Genomic DNA, 21,654 nt, shown 5'->3' with positions numbered 1-21,654 from the left:
TTTTTATAATAGAATGAACATTTCTGTAATTTATGCTGCCATGTAGTTAGGTGAAAAAGCCAAAGACATTCTAAACTTTGTTAAAAATCCTTCAGAATGACACTTAAAATCATTCCATATCTTTGCTCCTCACTAAAAATAGACACCCCTTTGGGCACTAGACTTGGAGGTGGTGGATATAATGGTATTTAAGAGAGTCACAAGATTGATTTCAAATACACCTTATTGAAAGGTTGGTAGAGTCCCAGCTTTCAGCCTAAGAAACTAAAAATCTTGCGTAATTGATTAGAAATCCAATCTAGCAGTCACAAAACCTGAGTTCAAGTTGTACCCACAACACATACTAGCTATATGACCCTGAATAAGATATATTTTAACCGTAGGGAAATCCTTTAAGGATATATGTTACTAGGTTGTTGCTAATAGAGAGTTTTCCATACCATCCATGAAGAGCCTGGTCTGGACAAAAAAACTAAACAAAACTAAAAAATCTAGAAGAGGAGATTATAGTTTACATATATAATAAAAGTTGCTATATTTTTCTTTTTTTAATCATAAAGAGAGACATCACACATATACACTGATTTAAAACAAATTGAGATGTTTTAAGCTAAATTAGAAAATAGTGAGTTATTGGCTAGTGAAATACAAGAATAATTTCTTGTTTCTAACAATTGTATGTAGTACAACTATGTTAGATTCTATTCTCTATTAAAAAAAAAAAAAAAAGAATTAGACTAGATGGTCCCTAAGATCCTTTTGTCTCAAGACACTGATTCTCAATGTTGTGGGGGGAAAGTGAGCTGTTAAGATTATATCAAACCATCATTTGATGAGATTGTATAAAGTAGTTCCTTTTAATGTCTCCAAAAGCTACCAATGAATGATTCTCATTAAGGAGAGGAAAGCAACTAGCAAATAAGATAAGTCTAGTGTTTTGAATGGGAAAAAGAATCTGTCTTTTTCAGTACAATACCTTGCTTTTCCTTCCTTTCTAGTTCTTTCCTTCCTGACTTCTCACTCTTTTTTTTTCCTTTGCTGAGGCATTTGGGGCTAAGTAACTTGCCCAGAGTCACACAGGTGGGAAATGTTAAGTGTCTGAGGCCAGATTTGAACTCAGGTTCTCCTGACTTCAGGGTTGGTCCTCTATCCATTGTACTATCTAGCTGCCTGTGACTTCTCACTCTTATGCCTTGCTTGTTTTGATCTCTTTCTATAATCCCACTAGATTGCATTCAATTCTTTCTGGATGCTTTCTCTGGACTTCCCTTCATCATTGACTTAGGGACATAGTTGGGATGCAATGTGGTACCACACTGGATTTGCTATGAGAAGACTTCTGTTCAAATCCTAGTTCTGCCACATCACTTCTGTCACTTCAGGGTAGTCACTTAATTTCTCTGAGTCTCTTTTTCTGTAAAATGAGAAAGTTCAAATAAATCAAGAGCTTTTTAAATTTTTTCCACTCGTGACCTCTTTTTGCCTGAGAAATTTTTATATAGTCCTGGGTATATAGGTATATAAAATAGCTATACAAATCAAGCATTTATCGACAATAAATCATAATTTACAACTCCCATATTCACTTACAAGACTGTAGATGAGGTCACAAATCACAGTTTAAAAAAAACTGAGGACTAGCTGACCTCTAAAAGTCCTTTCCATCTTTGAATGTCTTATGCTGTGACCTTATTCAAGATGATAATTAAAATAATGGTCAGTTATTTTCTGTAAAAGCATACATAAGGACAAGGAAAAATAAAGAGTTTGAGAATGGAAATACAGGAGCAGAAGACTCTTGAGAGTACCTCCTACTCACCACAGGAACAATATTAACTTTTCTTCCATTTCCAGCATTTTTTTTTTTTGTGACTAGGTATACCAAAAGATAAAATAGGCTTTCTGGAGACTTCTACATAGCTCAAAAGTTTCATTTTGATCAAATGATAACTAATTGATTTTGAAATCCTCTTCAACCTGTTTCCCAAGAATTCTCCAATAATTAACTATGTTCTTTTTTTTTTTTTTTCTTTCCACACTGGGAGAGACTCCAAAATGCAATTCAGAACACTGTGTTCTGCAGAATTATTCATTTTGTCTCTGTAAAATTTGAGGGTTAAAAACCAATCCTTGCTTCCTTCAACACTAAGAACATGCTGTCCTTGACTATAATACCACACTCTCAGCACACCCCTAGTCCTTTAAAAGATCAAATGTGGCATGATTGGCCAGGCCAGAATTCTTTGACTTTGAAGCCCGAGGATAGAATAATAATGACAATACCTAGAATAACTGACATGTACATGGTGTCTTTACAAATATTATCTATTGAAGTTTAGGAAATAGTTCCCACTATAGCCTTGAATGAGTCAGGAATGAGATTTAATGAATAAATAAAGAATTGGAACTGAATCTAGGAATCCCATCAATGATACTCAAGTGGTGGTGCCCTATACCCTCCTAGAGGAGCCTATTCTGTAATGGATAAACCTCGATACACCTCACCTCTCCTCGCTTATCAGTCTATATACCGCCATTGTCAGCTCACCCCAATAGGGAACCAAAGTGAGCAAAATCACGAAACCATAAAAACTTTAGGTCAAGGTGTAGCATATGGAAAGCTAGATGACCTTGGAAGAATCAATTTGCCTAACAGTATTCTAAAGGCAAAAGTATCAAATTCAGATAGAAATAGGGACCACTAAACTGTATATAAGGATCCCTGTATAGCCACATATTTACCTAGAAAACTACATTGTAACAATTATCTATGTTCTGTCATGTTTATATTTATTTTCTAAAATATTTCCCAATTATATTTTAGTATTGTTGGAGATTATACTCAAGAGTGCTGGGCCTGTGGCCTGGCACTTCTGCACTAGACAAAAATTTTAGATTACAAAATGCTTCCTACTACTTTAATTGAGGCAGCTGCGTTGCTCAGTGGATAGAGCAGTGGCCCTGGAATCTGGAGGCCCTGAGTTCAAATGTGGTCTTAGATACTTACTAGCTGTGTGACTCTGGGAAAATCATTTAACCTCTGTTTACCTTAATCTTAATCAGAAGGAAATAGCAAACCATTCCAATACGTTCTGCCAAGAAAACCCCTTAAACAGTACTAATATGTTGTGGTCCACAGGAGTGGATTCACAAAGAGTCAAAGTTTGACTCACAAAAAGTCAAACATGGATGAACAGCAACTTTGACAGAGGGAGTGTTTCTTCACCCAGAGCTCCCTAGGCCATTGAAGTCAAAAATCCAGGCCCTATCCCTGTTTTGCTCTATATGAACCTGTTGTCTTGACAACACTTTGAATATAGGATTTGCATATGAACACATTGCATATAATGCAATGAAGTTTTTCTCAGCCCACTCTGCAACAAAAAGACCTCCCTAACTGGGCTTTTGCCCTTCTCTCTTAGGTAATTTTCAGCTGCCACCACTAGTGATTAAAATTAAGAGAAATACAATGGTGAGAAGAGGCTCCTCTAAAGATCTTACCCCTGGCATTCATGGCTTTCTTCCATTTCCATCTTTTCTTTCCCCCTGAGGCAATTGGGATTAAGTGACTTGCCCAGGATCACACAGCTAGACGTGTTAAATGTCTGAGGTCAGATTTGAACTCTAGTCTTCCTGACTTCAGGGTTGGTGCTTTGTCTACTGTGCCATCTAGCAGTCCCCATTTCCACCTTCTTTAATGTCTAAACTCCCACACAGTCTATTCAAGTTTATAAAATGATTTTTTTTTTTTTGGTAACACTGACATTTCTTTCTTGAAAATCAGCCCTTATAACAGAAAACTAAAATTAAAAAAAAAAAATGTAATCCACAACACATTGAAAAAGCCTGACACCAAATGCAATATTCTCCACCCAAAATCATCCACCTCTGCGAAGGAGAGGAAGGTACGTAGGTATTTTTACTAATGTCTGAAAGAATTGAACGGTACAGATTGTATAGAGACAAAGTAGGGTACAGGACCAGTCTTCCATTACTCAGATGACTAGGCACAGGTTAAAAAGATTAAAAAAGTTCCTTCCGGGCATTATGTTACCCCTCCCCTTTCATCTTCTACTCATCCAGTTCATTCTGTTTCAGGGTTTTTCCCAAGTTGTTTTTTGTTGGTTTTTTTTTTTCCCCTCCCTGAATTCACAGGTCATCTTAAGGTCTCCTGTTTCATCACAATTCCATCACACCCTCCCTTGCATCATCAATCCACCTGGGTGGCCCAGAGCTCCCAACCATCTCTCAGGAACCCTCACAACTCCCCACCTAGACAGTGCAACCTCACCCACATCAGACATGGGAGTAAATCATCATCCAACCCACTTGTACTGCTCAGGAACACCCCAGCCTTATTCTTTCCTTTGCAACATCTGCACATTCAAAACCCTCCATTTGCATTTTCTTACAGCTGTCCTACAATCTGAGGCTTCCCACAAGTTCACAGTATTTTGGGTGGCAGGGATTTTATTACATAAACATATTGATAGTTAAAGGACACAGTGATTACAATGCCAGATTTGGAATCAGATCCCACCTTAGACACTTTCTAGCTTTTTTATTTTAAGCAAGTCACTTAACCTCACTTAACATCAATAGTTTTCTCAATAAAATGAAAATAATAATATTACCTATCTCATAGCATTATTTTTAAAGATAATATTTTAGACATACATATATCTGTATCTAAATATGTATACACACATATACACACAAACATATAATTTTATAGGATATAAATAATTATCTTTTATTAAAAGATATATATCATTTTATATCTCATCTATATCTATAACTTTTCAAACCATAAAATGCTATATAAATGTTAGCTATTGTTTTGCAGGATATCGGGATTGAGAGGCTCTAAGACTATTTTTCCTACTGGAATTCCACCACTGATAGATTATATCTCTCTGTTTATTTCCTCATTCAACTGTCCATCTAAGGAAGACTGATAATCTATAATCAACCAATGTTGGTAATCCCCTTTATGAATCTTCAGAAACAAGGAAAAGTACCATTGTGATTAGAAGTAAATTTTATTACAGGTTCAGAGCAGCAACTTAATTCTCCAAAAGTAATATACCTGACTGCTTATATAAGCAGATGACTTAACCACAGAAACTTTCTTTAAATGAAGCTGATGAATTAAAATACTTCTGTTGTTTCCTAAATGGAATAGCAAGAAATTATCAAAAGTAAAATCAGTTTAATAGGATACAGTGATATTGCAAGCACATGTAAAAAGAGAGAAATAATACATCATTTGTATAAATATATATTATATATTATATTATTAATTAAATATATTTTATTAAATATATAATATTATATATTAAAAATAAAAAGTCATTGGTTTAGGAAACACAAATAAAAGACAGAACCAAAAGAAAATTTAACAATAATGAGTGGGTCAAAGAACAAATCATAGAAACAATAATTATATGGGGGGAAATGATAATGATAAAACAATATACCAAAATTTCTAAGATGTGGCATTCCTCAAGGGGAAAAAAAAAATTCTACAAACATATTAGCAAAATGGAAAAAGAGAGGATTAACAAACTTAATATGCATTTTTAAAATTAGGAAGCCAAGAAATAAAACTAAAATAAGCACAAAAGAGGAGATATTAAAATTAAACCAAGCACGAAAGCTAGAGGGGAAATAGATACATTAGAAAAGATGATAAGTAAATCTGCTTTTTTAAAGAAACAAAACTAATAATCTGTTTTAAAAAAAAAGGAAAACACCAAAACTAAAATCAAGATGAAATGACCACAAATCAAAGAATGAAAAAAAGAAGAATCATACACACAGCATGCACGGTTTGTTGTTACTTAGTCATGTCTCACTCTTCATGACCCCATTGACCATAGCACGCTAAGCTTTACCTCCCAAAGTCTGTCCAAGCTCATATTTGCTGCTTCCATGGCACTATCTATCGCTCTCATCCTCTACACCCTTCTTTTGCTTTCAGTCTTTCCCAGCATCAGGGTCTTTTCTATTGACTCCCATCTTCACATTATGTACACAAAATATTTAAGTTTCAGTTTCAGTATTTTACCTTCCAATAAATAACTTGAATTAATTTCTTTAAACATTAACTGATTTGATCTTTCAAGCTGCAAGGGACTCTCAAAAGTTTTCTCCAGCACTACACTTTGAAAGTATTGATTTTGTGTTGCTCAATTTTCCTTCTAAGTATAGTTCTTAGAGCCATAAATTAGTATTGGAAAAATCATAACTTTGATTAAGACCTTTATCGGCAAAGTGATGTCTGCTTTTTAAGTAGGCTATCCAAATATTCCATAGTTTTCCTTCTAAAGAGCAAACACCTTTTAATTCAATGGCAAAATCCCTCTATTTGCCAGAAAGTGATAGGACCACTACTACAAAATACCATTTATTATGGCCAATTATAAAAAGCATCTCTCTAAAATCAAAAGCAAGCATCATAAGAAGTGGGGATACAATTAAAGATCTTCCCTAATACAAAAGTGAAGCAAGAATATCCACTCTCCTCACTGTTATTGACATAGTTTTAGAAATGCTAACAACAGCAAAAAGATTAGAAATTAAATGCAGAAAGAAAAGTTAAAAAGAAGAGAAAACCATCCCTATTTGCTAATTTACTTGGAAAATTCTAGGGAATCAGCAAAAATACTAAATGAGATAATTAGTAATTTCAACAGTTACACAAAATAAGTCCACACACACACATACACAAAATCTTCAAAAATCAACAGTTTTTATATAAGACAATAACAAAAGCCAAGAAGCAAAAATAGAAAGGGAAATCCCATTCCAGATAACTACAAAATGCATAAAGTACCTGGGGATGGACCTCCAAAGCACATAAAAGACTTAGAAAAATTAAATTATATAAATTAAGTTGTAAAGTGCAACAAAGAACAACTTAAATGGAACTATTGGTAATAGTCCATTGTAATAAAAAATTCTTTTTGGTCTTTATTAAAGGTTCCCTTTGCTCTTTGATTAAAATCACTACCTCCACAAATCAATTTCCACCTCCCTTTTCATTCTTATTTCTATTACTCCCCTTCTTTCACTCTTTAGTACAGTCAAACTGACTTGCTGGTGTCCTACACATTAACATTACAAGGAATTAATGTCATTTTATAGATTGAAATGTACTCCCTTAAGAGCTATGACTAGTAGAATCCCTATTACAGCTTCTTTCAAAATATAGCTCAGGGGCCATCACTTACTTGAGGCCTTTCATAATCCCTCCTAATCATTAGCATTCTCTCCACTCACCTTGAAATTACATGAGCACCGTATATATACTGACTTTGTATTTACTTGTAGAGTTGAAGTTAGAAAATAGGCTTGAATTCTGTCAGTGACACTGTCTGTTGTGACGTTGGACAAGTCACAACCTCATAAGCTTCATATTCCTCATCTTAGAAAAAAGGAAGTGGAACAAGAAAGTTCCTTTCAGTTTCTAAATCCTGTCTTCAGTGGCAAAATAAACTAATCCATTACTCCAATGCAATATAAATTACTTGAAAGCAGGTCAGGAACTCTTCTGTTTTTATCTTAACCACACTATGTCTCACTCATCTTAGGTGATTAACAAACATTTGTTGAGTTGAATTGAAAACATTTTTCGCTGCAAGGTGCCCAAAGGCAATTTTGAGGTAACCTGTATAAGCCTGTCTCTGAATAATATAGAATGAATTATGCACGGAGGAAAAACAAATATTGAAATTTAATTTATGTTTTAGGATTCCAGAATTGTTGTCGTGGCTGAAAAAGTTCCAGACTAATCTCCACAAGCCCCACACTGCCCAGTTCAGTCCTGCCCAAGGGCAAATGGATGTATGTGTCACTACTGGAAGTCAAGAAGGCCTTTGTAAAGTAAGACTGAAAGGAATATGGATCCTATAGGTAGAACTGAATATATTTATAAACATGTGCACCTCTTGGTTACCCATAAATGGATCATCTGTGTTGTAGATTCTGGAGAATGCCATTTAGTCATTTAGGCTTTGACATTAAGACTAAGGAATGACACAAATGAGGGGTGTGTATTGCTGACTGTCTACCTAACCAAATAGAAATAACTTTTGAATTGATTCTCTATATTTTTTCTTCCTTTTATCAAATAATACAATATTTTTTAGAATATTATCATTCCTGAATAAATATGATTCAGTATATCCTTAAGTCATTAATAGGGGCAAATCACAGATTTTCTCATTTTTCCTGCTTCTTGTTCATGCATGGCCTTCCCCATAATCCTCTATGATCTTCCCATCTGCTGTACTGAAGCCCTTCTTCTAGTTCGGGGGTTCTGAGTCTGAGAGTCAATGAACTCTGAAACTCTGTACAATGAAAAATATTTGGAAAATTATTTTTCAATATAACTGCCTTTTCCTTTCCTTTTAAAATCTTATGCATTTTATTTTATGAACTTAAAAATATTCATGTCTATGAAATATAAAACAGTTTATAGCCTTTGCTAGTCAGCCAAAAAGATCCATAACACAAAAAAGAACCTCTGCTCTAGATACTTTAACAACTTCTGGCATTGGTGACTCATTTCCTATATCTGTTCCTTTTTCATTTTTTTCTTATTACTCCCCTATTTCTTTCTCCAGTGATACATGGTTTATCTTTTATATCATCAACTCTTCCTTGATCATTTGTTATAATTTGACTCATTTCCAACAAGTGTATCACTATCACCTTTTGAGTTACCCTCAATTTTGATTCTTTGGAGTTTATGTTGTTCCATAAAAGTGCTACAATTTTTCAAATACAGCCAAACTCATCCTTCTTATAGGCCTATTTCATGATGGCCTATACCTCAGTCAGGATTTTTGAAGATATTTATGCTGTAAACTAATCCAAGTACTACTCATCAAACTGCTCTTCATTCTATGGGCAATGTGCCCATTCACTTAGCTCTTCCTAATATTACTCCCTAAATTAGTTTCTTTTGAGAAGTTGTAGATCTCCTAGAGGAGTCCCCATGATATTGAGGGGTTTAATGTAATGAGCACAATGACATCTAAAAACTGGAATATTTGGAAAATCTCACTAGCTGTAAGAAATCTCTCTCATACTATTGTAGAAGCCATTCTGTATAGTATTGATGAACACTTTGAAATCTATATTTCCTTATTTTATAGTTTGTATGATTTGATAATCAAAAAATCATTAATCAAAGCTATATTTTGTCATTGTATCTAGCAAAGAATCTTGAACGATCTTAACAAATTGCATAGGAAACACCTTATTGGGGAACAACTTTTAAGGTACATTTTGTTCTGAGTCACTTTTTTTTAAATCTAAAAACAATAGTAACAGTGAAGTCTTGTATTCTGACCTTCTTCTTGAATAAATTGTTTATGATTTACAAATGTGAGTCTTCTGAGTTAGTAGGAAATTTCTGGCTGCCTTTAATTTTTAGGCTCAAACCATATTTTCCAACATAGTTTTTCACCATGCTTTAAACATGTTCACCTTTATAATAAAGTTTCTGAATATCTATGTATATGTTGGCATATAGGAAGATCTAATTGTAAGGATCTAATCGACTTTTTCATAAAATTTCTTTATTTCTTCATTACTTGCAATAGATTTTGCCTTAAACTACAATTGTCTTATAGCTTAGACTTATCATGAGCTTTCCACAAGAAATGACCAATGGTAGATGATCAAAAGATAGTCAGTACTATGAGTGAAATTTATTTTCCTTTGACTATATGATGGCATGTCACCATGTCTTTTATTTGTATTGCATTTTTTGCATGTTATTTGCATTTGTTTTCAAGAGAATATGTGAACATTGTTCCATTTGTCTACATCTTCTTTATATTTTCTGATATTATGTACAAGAATATCAGTATTGAGAGAAATCAGTTCCCTTATCAATTCTTTAGTCACTGGATGATAATCTCACTTTTAAATACCTATGATTAAATGAATGTTTCTAATTTACCTAAAATCCATATAATTTTTGTTACCCTCTGCCCCTTTTCTGTCACTCTGTCACCATCACTGCCTATATGGACACTCCCTGAGGGCTATTATCTTAGGTCTCTCTGTTTCATAGCTAAATGATCCATCCTTTAGTGTTCAGTTTAGTGTCATTGAGCTTCTTCACAGTTAGGTTGTTTCCAGCATAGCAAACTCAGTTTGTCACAGTAACTATATTTGAAGCTTTTCCAACTTGGTAGAATCTTCCAGAACTTGTGCTTAATTGCTATAGCCGCTGAGAGCTCATAGTTATTTCCACAGCATGGTAAAGCATTGAAAAAGGATTTTTGCAGTGTGGCTCACTGAAGGGCCTAAATTCTTTTAACTAAATCATATAGTCTGATGATGATATATAAAGCTGATCATGGCTCCCAGTACTGCCAGAAAAGGACTTCTCAGAATAAGATCATTTGTAAGTGAAATACAAAGTAGATGGTAAACTGTATCTCAACTGATTAGTCAACATGTACCAGAAAGAAAAATGAAAAAAAAATTTTAAAAAAATGAAGGCTCATGTTTGCCTCATATTATTAATACTATGCTATATATTCTAACAGTAGCTTGAAATCTGTGATCTCATAATTCTATTTCATTTCAGTTTCTATTGTTATAGTATGCCAAAGAATTTTTTAAATAACTGAAGGGATTTTAATTTTCCCCAAGCTCACTTTTCTGATGCTTCTTATACTTAACAGTCAGTTGGTTGGTGACCAGTTAGATGACAGAATGACTAGGCTTTGGAGACAATTAACTGAAAAGCCCCACTGAAGACTCAATGGAGCAAGTACTTATTTCCATCTTCTCCATGAGACCTCGGAAAAGAAGTAGAATCTCTATTTCTGCAGAGTTAGAAGACCATGACAAGGTTTTTAGCTAATTATCAGGAATAAAGGATTCTAGCACAGCAAAGAGAGAACTGTTACTCAAGTCCATCTCACTACCTATCTTTACCTTTGTCTTTTTACTTCTGTGATTCTCAACTGAAATTTTTTTTTCTATACACTGGCAGCCTTTAAATTTTTTTTTAAAAATTCACTTTCCTTAGTGTAGAATTTAGTTATTCTCTATGGGACTAAATTGTTTCTTGTACTAATAAATTGCTTAGAAATTCAGAAGACATATAGTTGTAAGCTAAATGATGCTTGTTTTATTAGGTATTTGAGATGCTCATTAACCCTGGAGATAACGTCCTCTTGGATGCACCTGCTTATCCAGGAACCCTGGCAGCTGTGAGTGTGTTTGATAATAACTGTATTTCCTCCTTTTTTTAAGTATATGAAATCCACTTACTTTTTTGTTCTTCCTTATAAAAGCAGTGCGGCACTATGCTGGGTGTACTAACTTAGAGGTTGTAGCTTTGTCAGTTCTTAGCAGTATGATTTAAGACAAGTCACATAACCTCTCTGAATTTTAGTGTCTTCATTTCTGAATTGGGGGTAACAATGCCTATGTATTTTGGGGTTATAGACTTAGATATGATAAAGCATGCAAAAGCACTTTCCAGATTGTGATAGATATGTAAGGTTTGATTATTTTATGGGATTTTCCTCTGAACACTGCAACAATAAAACTTGATACCAGAATCAGTAAGGCTAAGTATTAATATCTGAAAAAAGTAAATGTTTTTGAATCTCTATTTCAAAGATTTATATTGAACAATATAAAAAATTGAAAAGAGCATCATCTGAAAAAAGCAGATATTATAGGTTCGAATAATTATAAAGAAATTTATTTAGAGCTATAAAATACTATATAAATAGTATGATTGATATCATTGAAAGTAAGTAATTTACTATATTAGGATGGACTTATTAGGATGACTTAATCATGGTAGGTATGATCAATGCCTTAAGATTCCTGCCATTACAAAGAAAGCATAAATGGTTATCTGTTGGTGTATAATTTTACATTTAACTAATAGAAGGAATATTTGCTTTTCTTTTGTTAGTATATATCTGGGAAGGTAACTTGATCAATGTATCTTTTGGAATTCAAATCATTTTCCCTGATTTCTTTTTATTTATTGGATACCATAAGACATCTATAAAACTACATTCATCCTTGCAAGCAGCTAATGAGTCATCAAAACAACATAGCTGGGTAGAAAGAGCATGGGACTTGACGTTATTAGTCCAGAATTTGAAGCATCTCTTTATCACTTACTCACCATGTGCCTGTGCACAACTTAGTGAATTTCTTGGTGTCTCAGAGAAATGGAAAATGGGGGAAGGAGGGATACCAATACCTAAAGTACCCTGTAAGTGTGAGCCATTGTATTAGCATATGGAACTTTTCACACAATTAATTGTGCATTATAATTGGCCCAAATAAGTGTTCACTGGGATTCTACTATGTCCAAAACACTTTACTAAAAAGAGGATGCTAGAAAAAGAAGACACATGGCCTCAGTCATTTAACAGGACTCCAGATTTAGAGCTAGAAGACAAAGATCAAGACCAATTTCCCTCATTTCATAGGTGAAGTAACTGAGACCCAGCTGAGAAGTGACTTGCCTAAGGCCCAATTATAAAAGAATTCAAGTCCTAGATAATGAGCACAAAGCTCTCATTAATATCACAGTCGAACACCGTGGCCATTCATTTTTTTAAACAGTGAATTGTTCGACTGGATCTTGGATTTCCTTTGTTCATGTCTTCTCAACAGCTGAGGCCATTGGGCTGCAACATTATCGGTGTTGGCAGTGACCAATACGGGGTTATTCCAGATTCTCTCCGAGCAGCACTTTCCAGATGGAGACCAGAGGATGCACAGAACCCTGAAAGACAGACTCCCAAATTCCTTTACACGGTTCCCAATGGCAGCAATCCTACAGGAACATCATTAACATATGAACGCAAAAAGGAAATATATGAGGTATTCCAAGAGACTCTCTCTTACCACTTGAGCCTCTATTCCTGTTTCTATTCTGTTAAGTTTCCAGCATGGCACAGTTAATAGTAAGCTGGTTTAATAATCAGGAACACCAGAGTTCACTTCTTGCCTCTGACTCATACTGGATATGTAACCGTGGGCAAGTTAGTACCTCAGGTAATTATCTAAGATTATAAATTATAGATGAGTTAACAGTCTGCATTTGGGAAAAGAGTTTACACACTGGAATTGAAATCTTAGTACTGGATTCTCTTGAGAAGAATGTTAGCTGCTTCTTTCCACCAGAAATATAACTTTTTACCTCATGACTAATAGACATAATAGAAAGAAAAGGAATAAGGAAGAGAAAATGTCATTTTTCTAATAAGATGAAAAGTTCTGAGTAAGAGAAGATTTCTAAATCTGAGTACACATGAATATCTATCACCTGGTGAGTGTCTGAATGCTAAGACAGTTAGGGGACAAATATTATCAGGAAGAAATCCCCTATTTGCTATATTATTGCTAAGTCCATAAACTAGCTATAACCAAAGTGACAAATAATTAAACCAGTACAAATCTAGTTGAATATTTATGAAGTTTTTTCCCCCTTTCTATTTTCTGTGGATGACTTTTATCCACAGGAATATTGGTCTATGTCTGAGGTACATACTTATGAGGTCATTCATTATTAATTGCCCCCAAGTTTACTTTGTAATATGTTATTGTATTTTATATTTTTAATCTTCCTTCTCCCCTGACAACTCTGTGACTCTCATGTCATTAAGAATTATCTCTATTAAAAAATAAAGATGATACATTCTTTAGGGGTTTTTTCTATTTGTTTTATTCTTTACATACAACAAATGTTGTGGTAAAATTGTCATTTCCCTAAATATAACTTAGAACAGAAGAGGATAATAAATGAAACCGTGGTCTCTATTATATATAGCTTCCTCTTTTTTATTCAAGTTCAACTTGTAGCTTTCCAAGTTAAAATGTATACTTTGTAATATTAGTTTTAGGCACCCATCAGTTCTCTCTAGTTTTTCAGTGAACATTTTTAAAGGAGAAATGAAAAGTAAAAATGTAAGTAACTTAAAATAAGTTAGTAAAAAGAAAAATCTCCCATTAGGTTGTGAATACCATGACAGCAATGATTTCTTTTACTTTTCTTTATATCCCCTGTACTTTGCACACTATCTGGCATATAGTAGACTTATTGACTAACTGGTAATATTGGATTGGAATGGAATATCTAGCCCTATATTTATTTATATGTGCATATACATATATATGCATATATGTTTTAAAGAGGGTAGCTTTTTACTAATACTAATTTTTCTGTTTGAAAAAGAATCTCATTAAAAGTTTTTCACATCTTATAGGACAGATAGATATAGGAAATTGACTTGCTAATTAATTTTAACTTCCAAATTGCTCCTAAAAAATAATTCTATTACTTTAATTTTTTAGCTGGCAAGAAAATATGATTTTCTCATCATAGAAGACGATCCATACTATTTTCTTCAATTCAACAAGGTAGGTTCTCATGTATAGTTATTTCATAGTAATAACTACCTCTATAACTTAGATTCCTTATTTTTTGTCAGCCATCTGATTCCTAAATCTAATGATGTAGTGAAAAGAACATTGGTCCCAGAGTGAGAAAATTGAGATTCTATTACCATCCAGTCTGCCACTTATGAGCAATGTGACCTTGGTTAAATAGCTTAATCACTTGAAGCTGTAGTTTTGTCATCTGTTAAAAAAATTTTATGTCAATGAATGGGCAACTAGATAGCACAGTGGATAGATCACTAGCCCTGGTTTCAGGGGAACCTGAGGTAAAAAAAATTATGTCAATGACAAAATCTTCATTGTCTGTCCCAATGGACAATTATTTTGAAGATCACAGAAGATACTGTGTTTTGGAAATTTCCCTAATGGCAAGTGAATGTTATGACTAAGCCCAGGTCCCCTTCATCAACAGCTATAACAAATAAAAATGCAATAACAACCAAAAAATAGAGGATAAAGGAAAGAAATTTTAAAGGTATGGGTAATAGGAACCACTTCACAGAAAAATGAATGAATGAAAAATTAAGTTATGAGAAAAATATTTCCAGTAGAGTGAAGAAATTTTATGAGATAAAAGAAAACAGAAAAAGGACAAAAGAATAGAATATAACAGTAACAACAAAACCCTTTAAAAGTGAAATTGGATTTTCCAGATGAACTTTAAGTTCAACAAGAATTATTCTGATTATCTATAAAAAGCCTAATTGAAATCACTAAAAAAAGAAAACATTTTAATCTGGTTCTGGCCACACATTTGAAGGAATAGAAAGTTGTCATCTCTTCAATGTTTTACTTTTTATGTTTCACTTGATGAGGGATAGAAAGGAACCAGTGGCTAGAATTATGGTAGAACCCCTCATAGAGGGGAAACAGAATGAAGAAGATGAGTTTGTAGGACAGCTTAGAGGAGACCATTATTTTTGCTTGAATGGAGAAGCCTCTGGTTAAATCAACATCTTTCTGGAAGAAAATCATAAAAAGCTTGAAAAGATTTGTCAGTATTGTAGAAACTCAAGGTCTGTTTTGTGTAGATATGGATATATACATTTGTGCAGTCAAAAGATTCAGTTGATACTAGTGAAGTTATAAATGCAAATAATTAAAATTGGTATAGAGGAGGAATAAAGACAACCAAATGTAACTTTTCTCTGAATTTAAATGGATTGAACTAGAGACTGAGAGAAAATATTTATATCAAAAATCTCTAATATAATTTTAGCATCCAAAATCTATTCAGAAATAATTCATATTTAGAATATTAAGAAACACTTCCCAATAGATAAGTGGCCTAAGGATATGAATTGATATTTTCTGAAAGTACAAAAAATGTTAACAACCACATGAAAAATAATCAAAATTGCTGCTAATCAGAGAAATGTAGATTTAAATCAACTTATAATATCATATTATATCACCACACACTTAGCAAGTATGATGAATATGAACAATTCAAAGACTTGTAGAAAGACATTTGAAATTATGCAAAATGGGAAAAGAACCAAAATAATAATATGTACACTAATTACAACTATTTAAACAAATAAGTTTCAGGTTAAGTACCAACCAGTACTAAGTAAAATTAAAATTTGCTAATTTCCTTTATTTTCACAAAAAGTAAATAACAAAATTTTATGGTTTAATGTAAGAATTCACTAGTCACTTTTTTGGTGGTATTTTGTGTGATTGTTCTCAAATGTTATATTGGAGGTAGGTAATTCCCTTATCTTTTTGATTTCTTTTATTGAAACAAAATTTATTAAACAGAAAAAGAAAACTTAAAGTAGTAAATTATTATTACCTTTGCATTAAAAAATATTTATTAAATTTAAATTATTCACATTCCATTCCTTTCTTGTGTCTTACAAATTGTGAAGTCTTTATTATTCTACATTCTTCTTATTATTATCAATCAAAATACTTCCACCACAGAATACACAGTGCGTTCCTATTATGGGGTACCACAATTCTATTACTTACCAAGTAATTTCATAACACCTTAATTTTAGAAGAATCAAAATGGTACATTATGTAAAGAACAAGGGAAAGACACGAGATGAATTTAATTAGTTTGCAGTATGTTACCATAGATTACTTAGGTGCAGAAAGTTGCATAAGAAAGTAAAAAAAGTTGCATCAGAGTAAAGCCTTTGTGAAAGATTTATGGAAAGAAATAAATGGGTTATAGTCATCATGAATTAAAGCTCTATACAAGCCAAGGATATCAAAGAATCAATGACAGGTAACTCAAATATTTAGAGCATAATTTTATAAGGTTTATTGAGTACTTTCTTCCCAATGTCCCAAAACAGTGGGTGATATGAGTATTACTCTCTATATAATAGATAAGAAAACTAAAACACAGAAATATAAAATGACTTACCCATGATCATACAACCAGGACATGTGATTTATCTGAGATGAACAATATTATCTCTCTGTCCTGAAATAGATAGCATTTTTAAAATTTATTATAGGGTTCTTATTTACCTATGAAATAGGAACCAACATTAAGTTTCTGGACTTGAGTTTCTGGTTAGCTCACCTAGTTTTCCATAAATTTTGATTTGCAGAATGAACCAGAGCTGCTATTTTATGGATCCCAAACTAGGATCTATGCTTCATAGTTTCTTAAACATTACACCATGGTCAATATTTTGGCCTAAAGGTTGACAGTAGAAAAATGGATTTTCAGTGTGCTCATTAATTAGCTCCAAAGGCCACTGCTCTTCATTGCCATGCCAAAGTCAGAGTCCTCCAAGAAGCCTGAAGTTCTTAATCATAGGTTTGAGTTTCCGAAATAACAGGAGCTAATTTGAACGATGGCATACACTCATAGATTATATGGTAATCTCCATACTCCAGGGACGTCAATTTTGACATCCATACCACAATAGAGGAGGTAGTTGCAGCCAGGAATGCAAAATCACTCAGGAGTTAATGCCAAAGCTATTGAATCAAAGAGAGAGACCTCCACAGAGGACATTCCAAGGCCAGGTGTCTAACTATGAAGGAGATTTTTGTGACTAGCAATAAAGAAAGACAATAAGGACCTCTGATTGAGGAGAAATTGAAGTGATTGAGACCATTAGTCACAACAGTAAGGACTTAAGTTTTTGTGACTTTGGAAGACTACAACTCTCTGGATAAGGTCATTATTCAAAAATATCATCATGTTACAATGTTACAACAAAAGTGAAAAAGGGCCAATCTAAGCAAGTAATTGCTATTGATTTTCTCTACCAACATAGTCACAAAAGTTCTAGAAACTTGGTAAGAATGAGGATAATACTTCATAAGATTGTTAGATGAGCTAATTTTTGTGCAGAGCTTTGCAAACTTTAAAGTGATTTGTAAATGCTAGCTATTATTATTATTGTTACTTTGCTAAAACATATAGTGTGGAGTTTTTTTAAGCAGTAAGGAGTGACAGGGGTTAAAATTGAGACAATTACCAAGAAACAAAGTTTAGCCAAAGCTCTGCATTATGGATATTCTATAGCTAAGCAAGCACGCTGGTAAAGAGAAAGAGAGAGATGGAAAAGGAAGGAAAAAAGGAAGGAGAGGAGAGGAAAGGAGAAGAGAGAAAAAGAGAGGGGAGAAGAGGAAAGGGGAAGGAAAAGGAGGGAAAAAGAAGAAAGAAGAGAGGAGGGGAGGAAAGGAGAGGGGAAGAAAGGAGGAAGGAAGAAAGGAAGGAAGGAAGGAAGAAAGGAAGAAAGGAAGATGAAATCCATCTTTCATTTTATTTTGTACATGCTTTTAAGTTAACATTAACTTTTACTCTGAGTTTACTGTTTGTGTAAGATAACAGCCAATTCCCAGATCCCCAGGTTGCTTTCTCATCTGTAAAATGGGAGTTATAATACTCTTACTATCTACTTCACTGGATTATTCTGAGTAAAATGCTTTTAAGTAGTTCAAGCACTTTGTAAATATGAATTATTGCTCCCTAAAGTTTGCCTATGAATGCCTTCCTTTGCCTATCCCCTTTGTATTCTCATTGTAACTGTGGACTCCTTTATCTTTTGCATCCAATTAAGGTGGTCCTAGGCCCATTCCACAAATTATGCCAATTCCAGTTTCCATTTTCCTTATTCTGTTTGTCTAGTTGATTTTTCACTACTCTGTTTGAACCCATCAAACTTGTTCCCATAGTCCTTTTTCTTGATCTGAGTCTTTCCTGAGTGAGGAGAGACTATTTGGAATTTCATAAAAATTGTGTTTCATCTACAACTGGAACTTCTGCCCAGCTTCACTCCTGTACAAATGGTATGTTGCTAAAGAAACCATGAACAAGGCCAAGTTTTTGAGAACATGAAGTCCAGTTTCTCTTTCCAGCAGGAGCTGAGATAATGATAATGGAAATGATAAGAATCCCTTCCTAACATACTCCTCTTTTGCTGTCTCAGAAGAAAAAAAAAGTTTAAAGAAAGCACTTAGCTAGGGCCTAATACAATTCCATAATTACTTTTGGTTTTGTTTTATAGCCTTGGGCACCAACATTTCTTTCTATGGACACTGATGGTCGTGTCATCAGAACAGATTCTTTCTCAAAAATTCTGTCTTCAGGGTAAGATTATTTTTACATGCATGTTTAACTCCCATTGTTTGTTTTTTCTATGCCAATTTCTGCTAGGGGACCCTTTCTTCTTGTTGCTTTCTCAAATACCCTTATTTCCCAGTTTCTCAACCTGCTCAGTTCCCATGACTCCCTCATCCACTTCACCTCAGTTACACATACCTGAAGTCATTCTTCTTTCTTGATCAAGAGCTCTGGAATTCTCTTATGTGATTATAACCTCTTCTCATTCCCAATTTTCCATTGCCTCACCACTCTCATATCTATTCTTTGACTTTACCTTTATCCTTCTAAGTCTTGGTACTTTCCCAGGCCATCACTCCTGCTCTGCAAGGATTCGATTCCCAATCTGAATCCTTTAGTTAACCAGCTTTACTCTATATTATCCTCCACTCTCAAATCCCTATAACTTCCAGTCATACCTTGCTGATTCCCCACCCTATGTTATTCACACCATCTTATCTCCTCCTCTCCTACTTACTTGCAGCCAAATAAAGCTGAAAGAAATCCCAATAGGATGGACTGGATCCACTACATATTCCTGTTATCTAATCTCAATTAGAATCTTAAGCAACAAGACTCCCATTTTACTTCCTCCTAAAAGATATACCTAAAAGAAGGTATTCCAGATAACTTCTCTCCAACCTTCTTCTCTCCACCCCTTTCACTCAAGACTTCTTCACAGCAATGGTCTCCATTCCCTAAAAGTTTTCTCTTTCTTTCTATACTAGATCTTATCATTTACTGCCGTTATATCCCCTTTCTCTTTCTGTCCTCCTTTCTGAAGAGGGGATAACCTTTCTCACGAAGACCAAGAACTAATCCTTGATCCCATTTCCTCATATTGTTTCCAACACATGTTCCCCATTAGCCTTCCCACTTTCTCTCTAATTTTCAATCTCTTCCCAGCTACTATTTCCTTTCCTGCTTCTTATATCCAGCCTAAGTCTCCCACTCTTTAAGAAGCTTTCACTAGATGCTATCATTGTAAAATTGTTTTCTTTCTTAACTAAATAAATGCCTACGCTCATTGTTTCTACTTCCATTTAAGTCTTTCAAAGTTTGCTTTTGCTGTTGTGTAAACTGTTCTGCTTATTTTACTCTGGATCAGATCATACAGGTCTTTCCAGGTTTCTCTGAAACTGCCTCTCATTATTTCTTATGGCAAAAAATAATGATGCTCTATTATGTTTGCATGCCATAAATTGTTCTTTTAATCCTCCTCCTTCTTGGCCTCTCTGTAGTATCCAACCTCCCTCTTCTCCTGGATACTCATTTCTCTATGTCTTCTCGACATGGATCCCTCTTAGTTCTCCTACCTATTTGACAACTCCTTCTGAGTCACCTTTCCTAGATTAACATCCACATCACACTTCCTATCCATTCTCTTCTCTTCTTTCTCAATGGTCCATTTTCAGTTCCCTTAGGTTCAATGATCATTTCCATTTATTAAACTGCTAATTTTACATATTCTGTCCTAAACTGTCTCCTGAGCTCCAGCTCTGCAATACCAGAATGTTCCTATTGAACATTTTGACTCTGCCTATATATATTATATAGGCTTTTTAAACACAACATGTCCAAAATAGAACTCATTCTCTTTTCCCTTACACTATTTCCTCTCTCAAATATCTTTTGAAGGCACCATCATTCTCCTCATCCAGCTTCAAAATCTCAGTGGCATCCTTGACTCATTATTCTCACCCCCCTTTCAAATGAGCAGTTCTTATTCTCTCTGTAATATCACCCACATCCTTCCTCTTCATTCACACAGCCATCACTTTGTTTCAACCTTTATTATCTCTCACATTAATGCAGTAGCCTTATATTTAATCTCCCTTCCACAAGTCTCTCCCCTTCAATCTTTCTCCATAAAACTGCCAAAATGATCTTTCTGAAATGTGAATCTGACCATGTCTCTCCCCTATTCCAGTGAGGACCTACTATGTCTGGATCATATATTAGATGCTATGTTTAACATTCAAAGCTTTTCACAACCTGGCCTAATTTACTTTTCCATACTTCTTCCACATTAGTCCCTTTATGCCTTCTCTCTTCTGGCCATATTGGCCTTCCTACATTTTCTTATATATGACACTCTCTCTTCTTTGTCTGTGTGCCTCTTCACCAGCTGTCCCCTATCCTGGAATATTCTCCTTCCTTATCCACCTTTTAAAATACTTCATTTCCTTCAATTTCCTTCCTTGATTCAAATTCTCCCTTCTCCAAGAGAACTTTCCTGATCTTTCTACAGCTACAAATTGCCTTGTCTATATTTTGTATCTATGTATATGTTTGTATTTTCAAGTAGAATATAAACTCTTTGACGTCAAGAATGGTTTCACTATTGCCTTTATATCCCCAGCACCTAACACATAGAAGCGTTTAATAAATGAGTTTTGATCATTTGATCTATTGATTTGCTACTTAAATAGTACTTTTAAAAGAAAGTTCTTGTTAAGCATTTTGAAATTGTATTAGTGGACATACACCCAAGTCTTGTTCTAGTGCCTCATTGTGACCTGAAGTGACCCTGGATTCTCAAACTACATGCTTATAGAATACAAACTCTTACAAGTTTTGACAGGTCTGGGTTCAGCAAACCCAATGAA

The 21,654-nt window shown here is 34.1% G+C and overlaps 1 protein-coding gene and 1 long non-coding RNA gene across 4 annotated transcripts in view; one reads left to right on the top strand and one right to left on the bottom strand.

The window, feature by feature from the left end:
* Positions 1-21,654, bottom strand: part of LOC127540971 (uncharacterized) — a 154,912-nt gene that overhangs the window by 30,762 nt on the left and 102,496 nt on the right. The gene's annotated exons all lie outside the window — the stretch shown is intronic.
* AADAT (aminoadipate aminotransferase) overlaps positions 1-21,654 on the top strand; it is a 37,211-nt gene that overhangs the window by 4,181 nt on the left and 11,376 nt on the right. For all 3 annotated transcript variants that reach the window (XM_051965987.1, XM_051965988.1, XM_051965989.1), the window contains exons 4-8: positions 7,755-7,887; positions 11,169-11,243; positions 12,679-12,888; positions 14,362-14,427; positions 18,951-19,033. In XM_051965987.1, coding sequence (XP_051821947.1) covers positions 7,755-7,887; positions 11,169-11,243; positions 12,679-12,888; positions 14,362-14,427; positions 18,951-19,033 — 567 coding nt within the window. The remainder of the gene's footprint in view (positions 1-7,754; positions 7,888-11,168; positions 11,244-12,678; positions 12,889-14,361; positions 14,428-18,950; positions 19,034-21,654) is intronic.

This window comes from Antechinus flavipes, chromosome 6, assembly GCF_016432865.1.
Source record: "Antechinus flavipes isolate AdamAnt ecotype Samford, QLD, Australia chromosome 6, AdamAnt_v2, whole genome shotgun sequence".
Lineage (NCBI taxonomy): Eukaryota > Metazoa > Chordata > Mammalia > Dasyuromorphia > Dasyuridae > Antechinus > Antechinus flavipes.
This window is presented reverse-complemented; position numbering and strand designations above follow the sequence as displayed.